Source organism: Hevea brasiliensis, chromosome 10 (assembly GCF_030052815.1).
Source record: "Hevea brasiliensis isolate MT/VB/25A 57/8 chromosome 10, ASM3005281v1, whole genome shotgun sequence".
NCBI classification, from domain to species: domain Eukaryota; kingdom Viridiplantae; phylum Streptophyta; class Magnoliopsida; order Malpighiales; family Euphorbiaceae; genus Hevea; species Hevea brasiliensis.
In genome coordinates, this window is record NC_079502.1 from 3,319,651 (window position 1) to 3,336,150 (window position 16,500).

Here is a 16,500-nt window from a genome sequence, read left to right on the forward strand (position 1 = left end):
ATTATTAACCCTAGTTTTCTGAATCTAGCAAAAGATGACAAGTCCAAGTAAAACAAGAGGGTCATGATAGTTTGGCAACCAGAAAAAAAAAAAAAAAAAAACAATTAGTGCTTGTTTGATATTAAAATTATGAAGTTAAAATTATTTTTTTAATAGAAATATTATTTAAAATAATTATTTTATTATTTAAATATTATTATAATTAAAATTAATTTTAAATTAATTTTTAATATGCTTTGACTAAATGGTAATTTTAATAATAATATTAAATAAATTTTAATTATTTCTTTTAATATGAATCATTATGATATAAACTTATAAGTTTTAGATATTAATATAGACTTAATGTCTAATGTAATTGAATAATAAAAAATAATTTATATAGTTGAATTTTTGATATTAAGACTTAATTATTATTGTATAAATATAATAATTAGGAAAATTTTAATTTTTTACTGATTTATTTTTGCTTTTATCTTTGAATATTGGAGTAATCTTTTTATGTGGTATTGAACTAATCTTTTAAATTATGAAATTTTAATTTAAATTAAATGAAAATTAAAAAAATAATTGGAAGAATATTGATAATAAATCTTTTCGTGTCGTTTTTAATGCATCACGTAATATAAAAGCTAGTTAAAATAATATGCGTAGAGGCAATGGCAACCAAAAGACAGATGTGAGATCACTATAGTGCCATCTGCCACAATTATGTTGTTATTGACAAGGTGGCATCTTCATAAATAAATACCATTGATTTTAAAAGAAATGTATTATGAGCTCCACTTTATATAAAATAAAAATATTTTATAATAATTAAATTAAATATTTATATTAAAATTTATATTAAAATCATTATTAAATTATATATAATTAATGTGTCAATGTAAATGTAAACCTTTAATATAATAATTATTAAATTCATTCTCATATAATATCGAGATTATAATCTCAATTGCATCATTTATTTTTTTTCATTCTTTTTTTTTAATTTAGTTTATTTTTAATTTTTAATTTTATTTAATTTAAAATTTTCAATTTAAGTTTAATTTAACCTAAAAATCAATAAAATTAAGAAATTAAGCTTTTTTCATTTTTGAGATTAAATTAAGAAATTTAATTTCAAAATTAAAAAATTGAATTTCTTTTTTTTTATTTATATTAAGAAATTTAGTTCATAAATTTTAATTTTTAGGTTAAATTGAGTTTAAATTGAAATTTCAATACTAATTTAAATAAAAAATTAAAAATGAATTAAATTGAACTTTCTTAATAAGTATAAGGACTAAATTAAACATTTTATCTCAAATACTTATTAGTGGTTATAATCTTCCGTATCATTAAAACATATTAGTGTAATAATATGATTGTAATTAGTTTACTAATTATTGAGGCTGTAATTAGTTGATGATTTGATATTATTGATTGAGGTTTCATAAGAGAGAGGTTTGAAGGCATCCTTTTAGAGAGTGGGGTAAGGAAAGGATTCAAAAATAAACACAATGGCTCTAAAAGGAAATGCCCACTAACAACAACTTTATGTTAAAGAGAATTATTTTACAAAGAGAGGATAAGCATGATTGGTGATTAACAAATTGGAATGATGAACTCCATGCAACTTCTCTTAAGTGGGATGCTGCTTTTTATTAATTTAATTAATAATCAATTACAAAGAATATATAGTAGCTCTTCTTGATGCTCTCTTTTGTTCTGCCTCGGTACTTGATCTTCACCTTTTTTTTTTATTTATTTTGAGTATTTAATTTCTTGTAATCGCCGAGATAGTGTTGAATAAAATGCAATTCAATGATTAAGCAAATCTCATTCCTTTAAGTTAGTTTTTAGAATGAATTTAAAAAGATTTATTTTTTCTACGTGATATCAGAACTTATTCTACTATAATATTATACTACCTATACATGTGATTGCCTATAAATTTTACATTTTACATTTTCATATTTAGATATGAGGAGAATACGTTATCCCACATTGAATTGTAATTGTGTTACATATAAAATTTGATAAATTTCTTTTTTTTAAATTAACTTTTAAAATATAATTAAATTCGATACATTTTATCCACAATGATGAATTTGTCCCAAGAATGTGTCAAGGTCTAGGTTTTGGGCCAGTTGATGGAGGTGTCTAACATGAATAAAATTTAGTTTTGGCCTAGTTGATGGAGGTGTCTAATATGAATAAAATTTAGTGACAATTTATTATTATTATTATTGCATCATTTTAGCAAATTCTTCATTGCTATAAGTGATGAGTGTTAATTGGACATTATACAATAGTTTTCTTGATGAGAATGATGAGATAAAATGTGTCATCAACATTGATGGAAAATTTTTTTAATTTACAGTAAAGATAATTTTTTATTAATTTATGTATATTAAAATTAACTTTTGTAAATAATTTTTAAATATTTTTTTAATAAAATCAAATTCTAATTCATAAAGAAAAAGAGATTCATCTCACGGATGGGAGTAATCTTATAAGATTATTTTTCTTTCTTTTATATAAATTTTAATTTAGAGGTGCTGGGCCTTTGAGATATTCAAAGGAGCTCTCGTGACAGTTTTAATTTTATACAAATGTATGGGCTTCGCACTCCTGCGCGGGCTAGGCAGGCGTTGATTAAACATTTAAATTTCGTGTAAATTAAATTATTACAGCCGTTAATATTAAAAAAAATTTACTTTAATTCCTTAATGAGGTTGTTGACGCGTACTCATTTAAATTTTTAAAATAAAGAAGAAAAATTATTATTTAATTCTGTATTTTATTAAAATTAATTATTTAATTTTTTATTTTAAAAATACTTTAATTTTTCTGTTAGCCAAAGATTTTGATGTCATCAAATTAATATTTAGTTTCTTTATTTTAATAAAAACTAATTAATTGATCACTATATTTTAAAAAACACATTAATTATTATATGTAATTTCATTTCATTAACTCTTTAATCCTTTCAATTTTTTTCTACACCAAAATTATCATGATTTTGTACTTTTTATTTCTTCTTTCGCATGTTTTTCCTTTCTCTTCTTCTCTTTATTATATCTTTATTTTTCATCTTTAGATAGATAATGGTACAAGTTATTTGTATAAAAAAGTTAAATATTTCCCCTAAATCTCTAAGTAATTAACATGATACTCAACTCAACTCAACTAGGCTTTTATCTCAAAAATTTGGGGTTGGTTATATGGATTCGCTTTCTCCACTCTAAACGATTTTGGGTTAAATCCTCAGAAATGTGTAATGCTTCTAGGTCATATTGTACTACTCTCCTCTAAGTTAATTTAGGCCTACCTTTTTTTTTTTCTATCCTCTAATTTAATATGTTCTACTTGTCTAACTAGAGCCTCCGTATTTCTACTCTTCACATGACAAAACCACCTCAATCTCCCTTCTCTCAACTTATCTTCAATTGGCACCACTCCTACCTTTTCTCTAATACTCTCATTACGGACTTTATCTAGTCTAGCATGGCCACTCATCCACCTTAACTACTCCGCCTAAGTAGTTTGCGCTTAGCCGGTCCCAAGCCCGAATAAAGGAGGAGGGTTATGGTAGGTGACAACCAGCGTAAAAATTTCGTCACACCTTATGATATGGATTCAAATGATATAAGTAATTAACATGATAATATAGAAAAATTATTTCTCAATATAGAAAATAACAAAAAAACTCATAGAATTGAATGAAAATATTTGAACAATTTTTAAAAAAATAAAAATTCATATTTTGTCTTAGCACATCAAAATTTTTATTTTCATACAAGAAAATGTTTTCACAATATTTTTTTTAAATATATAAATCAACTAACTAATTTTACAAAAATAAAGAGATTAAATGCATGGCAGATCTAATACATGAAAAGAGAGGTCAATTGACGCCTCTTTTCTGTTAAATACTCTTTGTATTTATATATATTTGTATATTTTGACCTCTTATAAATTTAATTATTAATTTATTGAACCCTCATTTTGATGAAATTTAAAATTATTTAAGACAAATAAGCATGTTATGCATTCAAAATTTTTTTTTGCTTTTAAAATTCTATTATAACTTTTTAAATATTGAATTTTATCAAGGCAAAATAATATGATTATGTGTGTAATTAGTTGATGAATCAGTTTTAATTAAATTATTCAATAATATTTTATTATTTAAATTTTATATATTGACTCAGCAAAAAAAAATTTCTAGATCTACCACTGACTAGTATTTTTCAAAATATAAAAGCTAATTAATTAGTTTCACGAATATAAGGAATTAAATAATAATTTGACTATTATTAATTAATAAAAAATTTGACGAAAGAATTAAAGAGCTTAACGAAATTAAAATATAAGGGCTACATAATATATTTTTCAAAATACATAGGCTAAGTAGTCAATTTCGTTACAATATAAAAACTAAATAGTAATTTTCTCAATAAAAAATTATTTTAAAAAACAAATAATTATTTTTAATAAAATAAGCTTTTTTAAATATTAAATAATTATTAAATAATTTATTTGTTTTAAATTTCATAATCTTTTAAATATTTATGATTAAAAATATCCTCAAATCAATTTTTACATATCAAAATTAAATTCCTTTTATGAACTATTTTAAGTTCACAGTTTTCCACATATAAATTATATAATCTTTTAATATCTCATAATTTTAAGCTAAACATTTTGCTACCATTTATTATTTAAGATTTTAAAAAAACTCAAATTCAAATTTAATTGAGTTTAAAAATCCGAAAAAGTATTGAGATCATCAATTTTTTTTCTTTTTAAAACATAAAGATTTAAGTGCATATTTAATCGTTAACGTGGGTGGAGGAAGTTTCTTCTTAATCACTAAGAAATACATTCATGATTGTCTTCAGCTGCTTATTCTATGATTGTCTTCGGCTGCTTATTCTTTTGATTTCTCACTCTTTTTTTTCCCCTCATCACCATTGATGGGGACATGAATTATGGGAAATCAACAAGTTTCTACTAAGTTTTGTCTCAAGCATGCTGTGTAAAAAACCAGCCAACTTTAATTCGATGATATTAGAGTCATTTTTAAGACTGTTAGATTTCGTGTTCAAGTCTTCTGATAAAAGCTGCTAAAAATGATTCTACAGGAAAAAAAAAATTTCCCCCTTTCACTCATCTTGCTCTTATTGTTTTTCCTTTTTATTATTAGCAAAGCTAACAAAGATGACAGATTATATTTGAAGCCAATCAACTTCAGAACTTGGCTTCTTCACACAGTACAAGCATTAAGCATTCTTGTTTCCTGATTCAGAAGTACTTGAGATTTTGCCTAATCCCATCATGATTCTTCTTTCTGCTGCCTCTTGCTTTTTCATTTTTGTTAACTCCTGCGCTTTCCTTTTCTAAAGTGTTTATGGTGCACAGAATCAAGCCATATAATCCCATTACACCTACAGGATTCTATCCTTAAAGATACAGTGAAGTTAAACGACCAAGATTAATAGCAAAGCATAGTCTTTTGCTTGCAATTAAGGAGATTATTAAGTGCTCATTGCAAGATAAACACACAACAAATCTTAGAAGGCACAGATGCTAAAATCACAAACAAATAAAGTAAATAATTACAACAAAAATATTTGATCGTATGGTTCACCCTCTCATTCGGGCTACGCCTACTGGCATGTCATCTTCCACTATTAAAATCCATTAAAAAATGCATCTATAAACTCGAAACCCTCTCACAACACATTAACACAATTATATCCAAGTAAAATCACTTTCAATCACAATAAATCATAGTAAGTAAAATAGTTTACCACTCTCATTCTTCTCTAGACATGACAAAATTATTTACTACTTTAACATCACAATACATCACAAAGGCTGTCATATGAAGCCTACATGGAAAACAGCCATAAATAATGGACAATAGTCTCTTTCTCTTAAACTATATGCCTTTTCTTCATCCATGAGCTAAAACCAAATAATCTCTATGCCATTCTTGAAAGCTACAGTCTTGAGTTTTAATTAGTCACTTTCTTAGAATGTCAACTACCTCAGAAATGTCAAAAAGGGGGAAAAATCAGATATAAAGAGTTCTGAGTTATGCCTACCACCCAAACCAGCCATAAGGAGTTTCACTTATGTTACAATAAAATTCCATTTATTGTTTCATCATTTGAAGAAAAGAAGAGCCATAGCTAAGCCTTTTAATGATATCAGCAATTTCTTGATGAAATTCAGGAAGGCAAGTGTCATAATATTAAAAAAAAAGGAAAATAGATTTGATTCATAAGATTTTCATACAACCTATGAGGAAGCAGAATCCAAATTACACAAGCAAATTTCTAGCTACTTCCATTCCAACACCCAGGTTCCAAAAAGCTGAGTTGAATGCCAAGCATACCTTTCTTTCTAGTATTTTTATTTACATCTATCCTTGCCACTTGTTGGTGCTTAATCTTTTGCTTAATTTTTCGCAGTTTCATGAACTTCCAAAGTCACCTGTTAATCAACTGGTTTGAATTTCATCCAAATGTAACCACCAGTTAGTTAATTATATACAGCTAACTCCCAGTATCTTCTCAACCAGCTGTAGTGGATGGGATCGAAGCTTTCCTCACCATATACTCTATATACAATGTGCAGCTGGCCATAGCTATGGTTTATTACGTTCTTTATCTGCAAGTCAGATCATGTAATCAAACACAACAGCATGAGTCTCAGGCATTAAAAGAGGCAGTTGCTCAATGTAAAGGTAGAAACGCCTCAGGTTCTCTCTTGCAAGGGTCAATGTGTCAATTGTATCACTATTATTAATGACAACCCATAAATCTCTAGAGTTCACTCTCTTAAGGCTGCCACGACAAAAAGGACAGGATTGAGATCTCGCATTCCTGTAAAAATGGAAGTACATTATGACAGAAATACATATCAGCAGCCGATGTTCACTTAAATGCTAATATGAAAGCAATATATTAAAAGCAAATGGCAGAAATGGGAATAGGAGGTACCAGTCGTGGAAGCAGCTGTTACACAAGGAGTGCCCACAGTTAGGCAATACCATCTTTGCACTATCTTCCATGCAAATCCCACATTCATAATCTCCCTCAAATTCATTTTCAGATTGCTTCCTCTTTTCTTCAACTCTGTGTCTGCTCAAAACTTCAGTGCCTCCGCTTCTCCTAGGTTTATCTTCCAATTCAATGAACTCTCCCTCAAGCAGCCTAAGAGAAGGGTATATAATAGCTGCAAGAATATTTCAATTAAAAGCATTCAAATGTCAAAAATATTGAGAAAAGAAAAGAGAAGAAGAAATGTAGCACAGCAAGTTGTTAAGAAGTCCATGAGGAGCAGACCATAAAATTCCCTTAGTGTGGCCTTCCTTTCTTTAGAGGACAATGTTGGCATTCCATCAACATAAACCTGGATAAAGTATGAAGAGCTTCTTTTGAGTTTTTAAGAAGGCAAAAAGGAGCTAAAAACTGCAATTCAACAGTTAAAACATCACAAAAATCTGTGTCAACAAGAGAAAAGGTAATAATAAGCTGCAACAGAACACAATCACCTTGTACACAAGGATGTGGAGAAGGCCTAAATAATTAGGGAGGGCATCTGTGCAACTATAGTCCATCCATTCAACCAAAAACAGGATGAAAGGGGCAAGGGAGCTATATGATAATCTCATATGTACACGATCCCCACCATAATCTCCTGGAAGAGCTGCTGCCCTGCAAAACCCACCCAAACACCCCAATTCAGAAATGAACATTTACCAGTTAACATTCATTCAGCAAAAAAAGGCATTATAATTATACATACTTAAATTATCAAAGCATGCAACTTTACGAGTTAACCAATTCAATGACCAGAATTGGAAGTATAATGAGCATATCCCATTTCCAATAATAGCATTTCTAACAACAAATCCATTAAGAAACCATATGCCAAAGTCACCTACACATTCATAAACCCAAATTCAATTTTCAAAATCACCGACTTTTATCTTTTATTATTTTAATTTCTAACAACCACAATTTCCCAAATTCAAAATTCACCAACTTTACCATTGTTGATGACAAATTCTAGCGCACCTACCACAAATGAAATGGGACCTAGAACAAAAACCCAGGAAAGGACAGAATTGCTCCTATAAAATACCAAAATGATTATGCGTTCCACAGAGTTTAAGTTGAGGGGAATATTATGCCAAGAAGTAAACAAATAAAGTAATAAATGGATAAAAATAACACAAACTTACAGGCTATTGGCATGTTGTATATCAGCTTCAAGAGCTTTGAGAGATTCTCTGAAGGAAGATGATTTATTAGGCTGTTTTTGCCACATTTGTTCCCTCCTTTGGAGTCTTGATAAGAAAATTAGAGACAAAAGAACTCAAAAAAGAGAGAACAGAGAGAGAATGATGAAAAGGGGTAGCTTTTGAGGAGAGTGGTTTTTAGTCAGTTGAGGGAATGTTCGGAGATAAAAGATTAGATGGGGACCTTTAAAAAAGAGAAGAAGAGAGAGAGAGAGAGAGAAGTGCAAGGTTGCTTAGGGTTCAAACTTCTCACGCTTGAAGAAAAGAAAGGGATGCCTTGTCTGTCTAATGCATCTTATCTTTCTTACCTTGCCTTCATTATTTCCTGAACCGCTCATCTTTGCCAATTATTTCCATAATTCCTTGTCTGACTTTTCTTCCTTTTGCTTAATATTTATTCATTGGTACTCTAATTATACCATGATTCCTTAACCCAAAACTTGGGACATTCAGTTTGGACAATTTTTAATGATATTTTATTATTCATCCAATGAGCAAGATTTTTTTTTTAATTCAGGTTAAAATACATTAAAGCCGATGGAATTAAGGTGGTAAAGAGTATTAATTAATATGAATGAGTTGATATTAGAAATTAAAAATAAATCAATTTTTAATTATGAAATTATAAATTTAAATTTGAAGCGAGCTTAAAAAATAAAAAAAAATAAAAAATTACACACTGATACAGTGAAACTACGATGGGTTACCAACAAACGAAAGGTGACAATGTCTCTTTAGTCTTTAGTGACTGATAATTGATAGGGAAAGGAAAGGATAGAGTAATGATTTAGAAAAAAGACTCCTGCTCCATATGCAGCTAATCTTAATTATTGAGAAAAAGCAACTGCATAAATTACTAAATTAATTATTGAGCAGAAATCATATCGTGTCAATATTCGCAAGAACTTGTTTTCATAAACAGTTAAAGTTTCCTTGTTCGCACCTGTCTGGTGAAGGCTCCAGAGGGACTGTTCCTAATCCGTCCCCTCAGTAGAGATGGCAAAAATTTTCTACTCGTCCTGCATTTGATCAATTTTTTTATTCTGCTCCGATTCTGATTTATATAGGATGAAAACGGGATGACTTTCTCCTCAATTTGAAATTCAGTGACTCACCTCATATACTAATATATTATTATTTATTATTAAAAAATAATTTATTTTTATATATTTAAATATTATAATTTTAATAAAATATAAAATAAAATGAAAAAGAAAAAGAAAAAGAGTGATGTAGGAGAAAAAAAATGCAGTTTTGTGTGCATGAACCCAAGCCCAAATCTGGCTTCTCATTAGGTTTTGGGTTTTCATGGACCCAATAGTAATGTGGGTCCAATTGGCAATCCAGCAGGTTTTCTATTGGTAATGGAAGCTGTCCAAAAGGCAAGAGTTCTGGGGCCCAATATAAATCATCTTTTTGAAATTTTAAGGCTAGGTTGGCAAAAGTCTCCTCATCTGGACCACTGTGCCAGATAAACAGTAAAAGTAATTCTGATTTTGCTCCTCTCAATTTCACAAAATATAATTAAAGAAAAAAAATAGATGGAGTTAATCAGTTTGATTTAATAAAAATTTGATAAAGATATTTAAAATTTTTAATAATATATATGACATATTATTAAAGATTAAATTTATTATAATAAGATACTTTGAATATAAAAAAAATAAAATTATTGAAGGGTTTGAGAAATAATAATAAAAAAAAACTTTATTGGTGCTCAATTTCATAATTGGTCACACCTGTCCATGAAAAAGATAAATGGTCAATGTCTTGATGAGAGAACAAATCCACTTTTTCATGATGTTGGGATGCATAATTTCTGGTTTTTTTGGTCTTGAATTTGTCAAGTTCATAGATTAGCATGGAAATGGGGACCATAATTAGCATACTTTTTGAAAATTATAATAATATTTGTAAAGCTAAAGACAGGTTGGTCCAAATGGGCATAAAAGAAGATTTTGTGGTTTGGTAAAGCAAAAGTAAATTAAAGCAAACTATACTTAACTAATTAAATAGGTCATTAATCCTTTTTTCTTCTTTACATATGCTGTTTGCATGGCCAATGTTTTTCCTTTCTTATTTCCCCTAAAATACTTTAATTGGAATTTTAGGTATGAATAAAGCTTAATTAGTAAGAGCAAATTATAAATATAAATTATTAATACCGATCGCCCACAAAAAATGATCTGTAAAACTTAAACTCTCAACTTAATAAGAGCACTGGGTGAGTTTTATTAACTGAATTCATCTTTATTTAATATAATTTAATATGATTCAATACAATTCTTGATTTAATTATTGATAAAGAATAAGAAGTTACTAAAATAATAAAATAAATTCAATAATTATTTGCTAATTGATTTTATTTTCAGTTTTTGGGAAAAAAAAAAACAATAAAAATAAACAACTCTAAAAGTTGACAGTTCTCTTTTCACTTTTTAATTCAGCTTCATGTGTCACAGTAGCTACTCGTTTTCAAAAGAAATAAAGCAGAAACAACAATGAGATCTTTATTTCTTGGGAAAAGAAGATTCCAAATTGAGGATAGTGGATACAACCGTGAATGAACATTTCACAAATTCATCAATCAATCCAAAAGAAAAGGAAAAAAAAAAAGGTGAAGCGTGAGTAGTGGGGGGGGGGGGATGAAAAATGAGATAGATACTTAACGTCTAAAGATTTTATCAGTAATCACTGAAAATGCTTTAACACAACAATACATCATAAGGATTGGCTTGCCCTCCTGTTCTTCAATGGCTTTATATTCTCATTTTCTGGTTTTTTATCTTTTCTTTGTATCTTCAGTTGTGTGCCAAGTTACAGGTATGTTCTTTCTTGAATCTGCAATAATTCTGTTCTTTGAAGAATTTTCCATTCAATTTGAGGTTATATCAATAAATCTGTTTCTTGTAGAAACAAGAATGCATTTTCTTGCTCTAACTAGAGGAGTGTTAGAGAAATCTAACCCACTTAATTTCCCTCGTCTATTGCCTGCTAGAACAAAAGTCACTCACAAAATGATACTGTAGAAATTATAAGAATGGCAATCTGTGTCTTGCAGGCTGATACTGTTATTCTGCTATTCATTAGAATTGTGATATAGTTACTAACAGTTTTAATGATATGTGTTATGATCTATTTCCACCCATAGAGTTCATCAGTATAGATTGTGGAAGCACAAGTAACTATACTGATCCAAGAACAGGGCTAGAATGGATTTCAGACAATGGAATTATGAACCATGGCAAACCCGTAGAAGTAAAAAATCCAGACGGAAAGTGGGTGCAGTATCGGAGACGCAGAGACTTTCCTATAGACAGCAAGAAGTACTGTTACAATTTAAGCACCAAAGAGAGAAGAAGGTATATTGCTCGTGCAACATTTCAGTATGGCAGGTTAGAAAATGAGGATTCATTCCCCAAATTTGAACTCTATTTGGATGCAACTAAGTGGTCTACTGTGACAATTTTGGATGCTTCGAGAATTTATGTTGAGGAAATGATCATCAGGGCTCCCTCGAGTTCTATTGATGTGTGCATCTGCTGTGCTACAACTGGTTCTCCCTTCATTTCCACTGTCGAGCTTCGGCCTCTGAACCTTTCAATGTATGCAACAGATTATGAGGATAGTTTCTTCTTAAAATTAGCAGCTAGAGTAAATTTTGGTGCTCCAACTGAAGATGCCTTAAGGTAAGCTAATTTAAAGTTTTGGTTACAACCTGATACTATTAGTGGAAAGATGTGCAGATGACATTGTCTTTCTCAGGTACCCAGATGATCCTTATGATAGAATTTGGGACTCAGATCTTGTTAAAAGGCAAAATTTCCTCGTAGGGATGGCCCCTGGCACAGTTGGAATCAATACATCAAAGAATATAGATATTCAGACAAGAGAATACCCTCCTGTCAAAGTAATGCAAACAGCTGTTGTTGGCAAAGAAGGAACACTCAGCTATAGATTGAACCTCGAAGATTTCCCCGCGAACGCCAGAGCATATGCATATTTTGCTGAAATTGAAGACTTGGGAGCTAATGAGACGCGGAAATTCAAACTGATAATGCATCCTGATATGCCTGACTATAGCAATGCAGTGGTAAATATTGCAGAAAATGCCAATGGGAGCTACAGACTTTATGAACCCAGCTACATGAATGTGAGTCTAGATTTTGTTCTGTCATTTTCGTTTGTTAAGACTCGCGATTCTACTCAAGGACCACTCCTAAATGCAATTGAGATTAGTAAATACCTGAAGATCGAATCGAAGACAGAAAGCCAAGATGGTAAGTGCATCATTTCCTGCAAATATGTGGACGGATGTGCTTGATTGATATTATCCATAGAAATAACTATGCATTCAAATGTACTATTGACAGTGGCCGTTCTCAATTTCCTTCGTTCCATGTCTGTTGGAAGTTCTTGGACAAATGAAGGAGGTGATCCTTGTGTCCCAGCTCAGTGGGAATGGGTGACTTGCTCCTCAACTTCACCACCAAGAATCACAAAAATGTAAATTCTTCTCATTTATTGACTGAAAGATCAGGTTACTTTCACACTGTAGAACTTCTAACTAATAACCTCATACATTCAACAAATCCAACTTATCACAGGTAGTATTAGTAGGACCGCAGATTTTATTGCATTTATCCAAGCAGTTCGTTGATATGTCACTGTATTAATAAGTTCATAGCTAAATTCTGAAAAATACAGTAGCCTGTTACAAAAATTGGATTGAACTGACATGCTGAGCAGTGCACTGTCAGGAAAAAATTTGAAAGGGGAGATCCCATCTGAGATTAACAACATGGAGGAATTAACTGAGTTGTAAGTGCTATAATCCTATAAAGTAATAATGCTTGTTCTTATTGATCCCTATCATAACCCCTTCCATTTTCTCAGGTGGTTGGATGGAAACTCCCTCACAGGGCCGCTACCTGATATAAGCCATCTTGTCAAATTGAAAATTGTGTAAGTTTTCCACTTTAAAGCTTTACATTTCCCTCATCTCCACTAAAAGTGCACCTCACAGTGGTGCATGTTTCAGTGGATTTGCATTAACCTAGAAAGCATCTAACAATCCATGTCCTGCTTTTATTTAATGCACATGCAGGCATCTAGAGAACAACAAACTATCTGGTTCATTACCTAAGTACCTGGTTAGTTTGCCAACCTTAAGAGAATTGTAAGTAATACTAAGGACTTTTTTAACTATTATTACTTGCAACAGAGGGCAATTCATATTTCACTGGATATTTGATTACAGATACTCAGGAAGTGCGTTTGGGTGTGCTTTAATCTGATGTAAGCATTCACCATGTAAATGGAATAGGGTATTCAGTAATTGTGAAAATCTTCTGTGGCAGATACATTCAAAACAACTCTTTTAGTGGGAAAATACCTCAAGCACTGTTGACTGGGAAAGTAATTTTTAGGTATGTCACTCGTTACTTCAAAATGTATAGATAATGGCATGGCATAGAGAATTTATGAAGCATGTATCTTGCAGCTACGAAAATAATCCTGGACTGCATAAAGAGACAGCAAAAAGGATGCATTTTAAGTTGATACTTGGAACTTCAATTAGCATACTTGCAGTTCTGTTAGTTCTGTTGATAGGAAGTCTAGTGCACCTGCGTAATCTGCAAAAGAAGACATCGCATCAGAAAAGCAATAACCAAGGTATGCATAACTCAGTTTTCTTGGGACTCAAACTCAGATCTCACAATCTCAAAGACAACTTTAATACCATTAAGCTAAAGCTCATTGGATGCATAAACTCAGTTGTTTCTGCATTTTCCTCATTTTCGTTGTGTCAACCAGGTAGCTCTTTACGCACCGGTATTAAACCTTCAACTGCTTACTCTATTTCTCGGGGTTGGCATCTCGTGGATGAAGGTGCTTCGTACTATATTTCATTCTCTGAGCTTGAAGAAGCTACCAAAAACTTTTCCAGGAAAATTGGAAAAGGAAGTTTTGGGACTGTCTACTATGGCCAAATGAAAGATGGAAAAGAAGTGGCAGTCAAGATAATGGCTGATTCATCTAGCCATCTCACACAGCAGTTTGTGACTGAGGTAATGTCATATTCAGCCAAAGAATTTGTTGAAAAACAGCTACTGATTTCAACTTTCAAATTCGACATGATGAAAAAGAAACCTGATAGCATTATTGATTTATATCATGAACTTCAATATTGGTTCACTATAGAAGCATACTTGCAGGTTGCTCTCTTGTCAAGAATTCATCACAGGAACTTGGTTCCTTTAATTGGATTCTGCGAAGAAGAAAACCAACGAATTCTGGTTTATGAATATATGCACAGTGGGACATTGAGGGATCACGTACATGGTCTGCATATCTGCCATCAACCTGTCTTCTCTCTTTTGATTTTGATAGTAATGTTTCGAATTGAAACCAATGACAAGATCTATGGCAGGTTCTGTCAACCAGAAACGCTTGGACTGGCTAACTCGATTACAAATTGCTGAAGATGCTGCCAAGGGTTCAATATAAAACATCTCATCGCTTGTTTGTTCACTGTATAATTTTCAGGTTCATAGAATAAACACAGGTTTATATGTTTGCAGGCCTTGAATACTTGCATACTGGATGCAACCCCAGTATTATACACCGAGACGTAAAAACAAGCAACATTCTCTTAGACATCAATATGAGAGCAAAAGTGTCAGATTTTGGACTTTCAAGGCAAGCTGAAGATGATCTAACCCATATATCAAGTGTGGCAAGAGGGACAGTTGGTTACCTTGATCCTGAGTAAGCAATACTTGTCAGGTGTGCATAATTAATTGCATTCTCTTCCTGTTTTTGCTTAACTTGTCATGCATGTGCTTCAACAGATATTATGCAAATCAGCAATTGACAGAAAAGAGTGATGTCTACAGTTTTGGGGTTGTTCTCCTAGAACTTATCACTGGAAAAAAACCTGTCTCAACAGAAGATTTTGGTTCTGAAATGAACATTGTTCACTGGGTAGGCACGCTTGCCATTTTCATTCTTTGAGTCGTCTCCAGAGTCCATAATGTCTCGAGTTGGAGTCCCGATCAAAGCCAGAAAACCAAAAAAATGATCTGGGTTAACTAAAGAACTATACAATGCACAAATTAAAGTCTTGACCAACCTGAGTTGTTATTTTGCAGGCAAGAGCCTTGATTCGTAAAGGAGATGTGGTGAGCATTGTGGATCCTGTTCTAATAGGGAATGCAAAAATCGAATCAATCTGGAGGATTGCTGAAGTTGCAATCCAATGTGTTCAACAACGTGCAGTTTCCAGGCCAAAGATGCAGGAAGTAATTTTGGCAATACAAGAAGGCACCAAGATAGAGAAAGGAAGTGATGGAGCCCATAAACTTTCTGGCAGTGGGAGCTCCAAGGCACAATCTTCAAGAAAAACATTACTCACGAGTTTCCTTGAGATTGAGAGCCCTCACTTATCAAATGATTGCTTAGCCCCAGCTGCCAGATAATTTTTCTTCCAAGTCTTGGTTTAAAACTACTCATAACTGTAACAAATAGTCACCATGTAATCATTTGTGTTGTTTGCTTGTGCCTGCATTTGCCCATACCAAATAACGTAGATAAGCACTTTGAACAATTTTTCTTTGTAACTCTAAAATTTTTAAAGGTAACATGTAGCCATCAGGATTTAAACTTCTAATCATATGTACTAGAAGATAATTATTCTATCATTGATCTACTAGTATATGTGAACGAATTTGATTGAGTTTAAATTATTTCAAATTACATGTCATTTTGGCTAACTTGACTTAATTTAGTGGCTAAATATACACCCACCAAGTAAAAGCAGGCCCACTCCTTCAATCCCTACTTAAAAAAAAGTCATTTCGAGTCTTGTTTTTTACAAGTGAATTTGATTGGAAATATTTTGGGTTATGGATTGATTCAAGTTTCCCATCATGTCACTATACTAAAAAAAATTTGAGTCTATTCATGGGTTGCATCAACTTTTTCAAAAAATATTAATTTATTTTTAAAATAAAAATTTAATTGATCAAATCACACTAAAAAAATATTAGCAATTGATTAATCCTTAAAATCGGTTGCTAATCGATTTAGCAATCGATTCAGTCGGTTGCAGTAAAGCTGGTTGAAAATAGTAATCGACAATTAACTCGATTGTCAAATTAATTAAATTTTAAAAAAAATTGATAAAAACTATAATT

The 16,500-nt window shown here is 31.1% G+C and overlaps 2 protein-coding genes across 4 annotated transcripts; one reads left to right on the forward strand and one right to left on the reverse strand.

Annotated features, from left to right (window-relative positions):
- Positions 1–6,249: 6,249 nt before the first annotated feature.
- LOC110646040 (E3 ubiquitin-protein ligase AIRP2) lies at positions 6,250–8,619 on the reverse strand. Its single transcript, XM_058128915.1, has 5 exons — positions 8,246–8,619; positions 7,553–7,715; positions 7,344–7,410; positions 6,999–7,233; positions 6,250–6,881 (listed from the first exon to the last, which is right to left on the reverse strand). Exons 1-5 carry the CDS (start codon positions 8,329–8,331, stop codon positions 6,674–6,676), a joined length of 759 nt encoding a protein of 252 aa, XP_057984898.1. The 5' UTR covers positions 8,332–8,619; the 3' UTR covers positions 6,250–6,673.
- A 2,161-nt stretch (positions 8,620–10,780) lies between these two features.
- On the forward strand, positions 10,781–16,047 carry LOC110646026 (probable LRR receptor-like serine/threonine-protein kinase At1g67720). 3 transcript variants are annotated; one of them, XM_021799321.2, is made up of 16 exons: positions 10,784–11,125; positions 11,454–11,697; positions 11,812–11,991; positions 12,068–12,582; positions 12,676–12,808; positions 13,052–13,123; positions 13,199–13,267; positions 13,410–13,481; positions 13,663–13,731; positions 13,806–13,978; positions 14,120–14,373; positions 14,521–14,647; positions 14,736–14,801; positions 14,887–15,073; positions 15,157–15,289; positions 15,457–16,047. In XM_021799321.2, exons 1-16 carry the CDS (start codon positions 11,056–11,058, stop codon positions 15,781–15,783), a joined length of 2,691 nt encoding a protein of 896 aa, XP_021655013.2. In that variant the 5' UTR covers positions 10,784–11,055; the 3' UTR covers positions 15,784–16,047. The 3 variants fall into 3 exon arrangements, with proteins under 3 accessions (XP_021655009.2, XP_021655013.2, XP_021655010.2); XM_021799318.2 differs by having other exon boundaries at positions 11,454–11,991; XM_021799317.2 differs by having other exon boundaries at positions 10,781–11,125; positions 11,454–11,991; positions 13,806–14,373.
- Positions 16,048–16,500: the final 453 nt, after the last annotated feature.

Coding starts and splice junctions, on each gene's coding strand:
- LOC110646040 (XM_058128915.1), bottom strand. CDS start 8,331: ATGTGGCAAAAACAGCCTAATAAATCATCTTCCTTCAGAGAATCTCTC. Junction 7,716..8,245: donor ATACAACATGCCAATAGCCT/GTAAGTTTGTGT, acceptor TGGGTTTTGCAG/GGCAGCAGCTCTTCCAGGAG. Junction 7,234..7,343: donor CACACTAAGGGAATTTTATG/GTCTGCTCCTCA, acceptor ATATTCTTGCAG/CTATTATATACCCTTCTCTT.
- LOC110646026 (XM_021799317.2), top strand. CDS start 11,056: ATGGCTTTATATTCTCATTTTCTGGTTTTTTATCTTTTCTTTGTATCT. Junction 11,992..12,067: donor CCAACTGAAGATGCCTTAAG/GTAAGCTAATTT, acceptor TGTCTTTCTCAG/GTACCCAGATGATCCTTATG. Junction 14,648..14,735: donor ATTGAGGGATCACGTACATG/GTCTGCATATCT, acceptor GATCTATGGCAG/GTTCTGTCAACCAGAAACGC.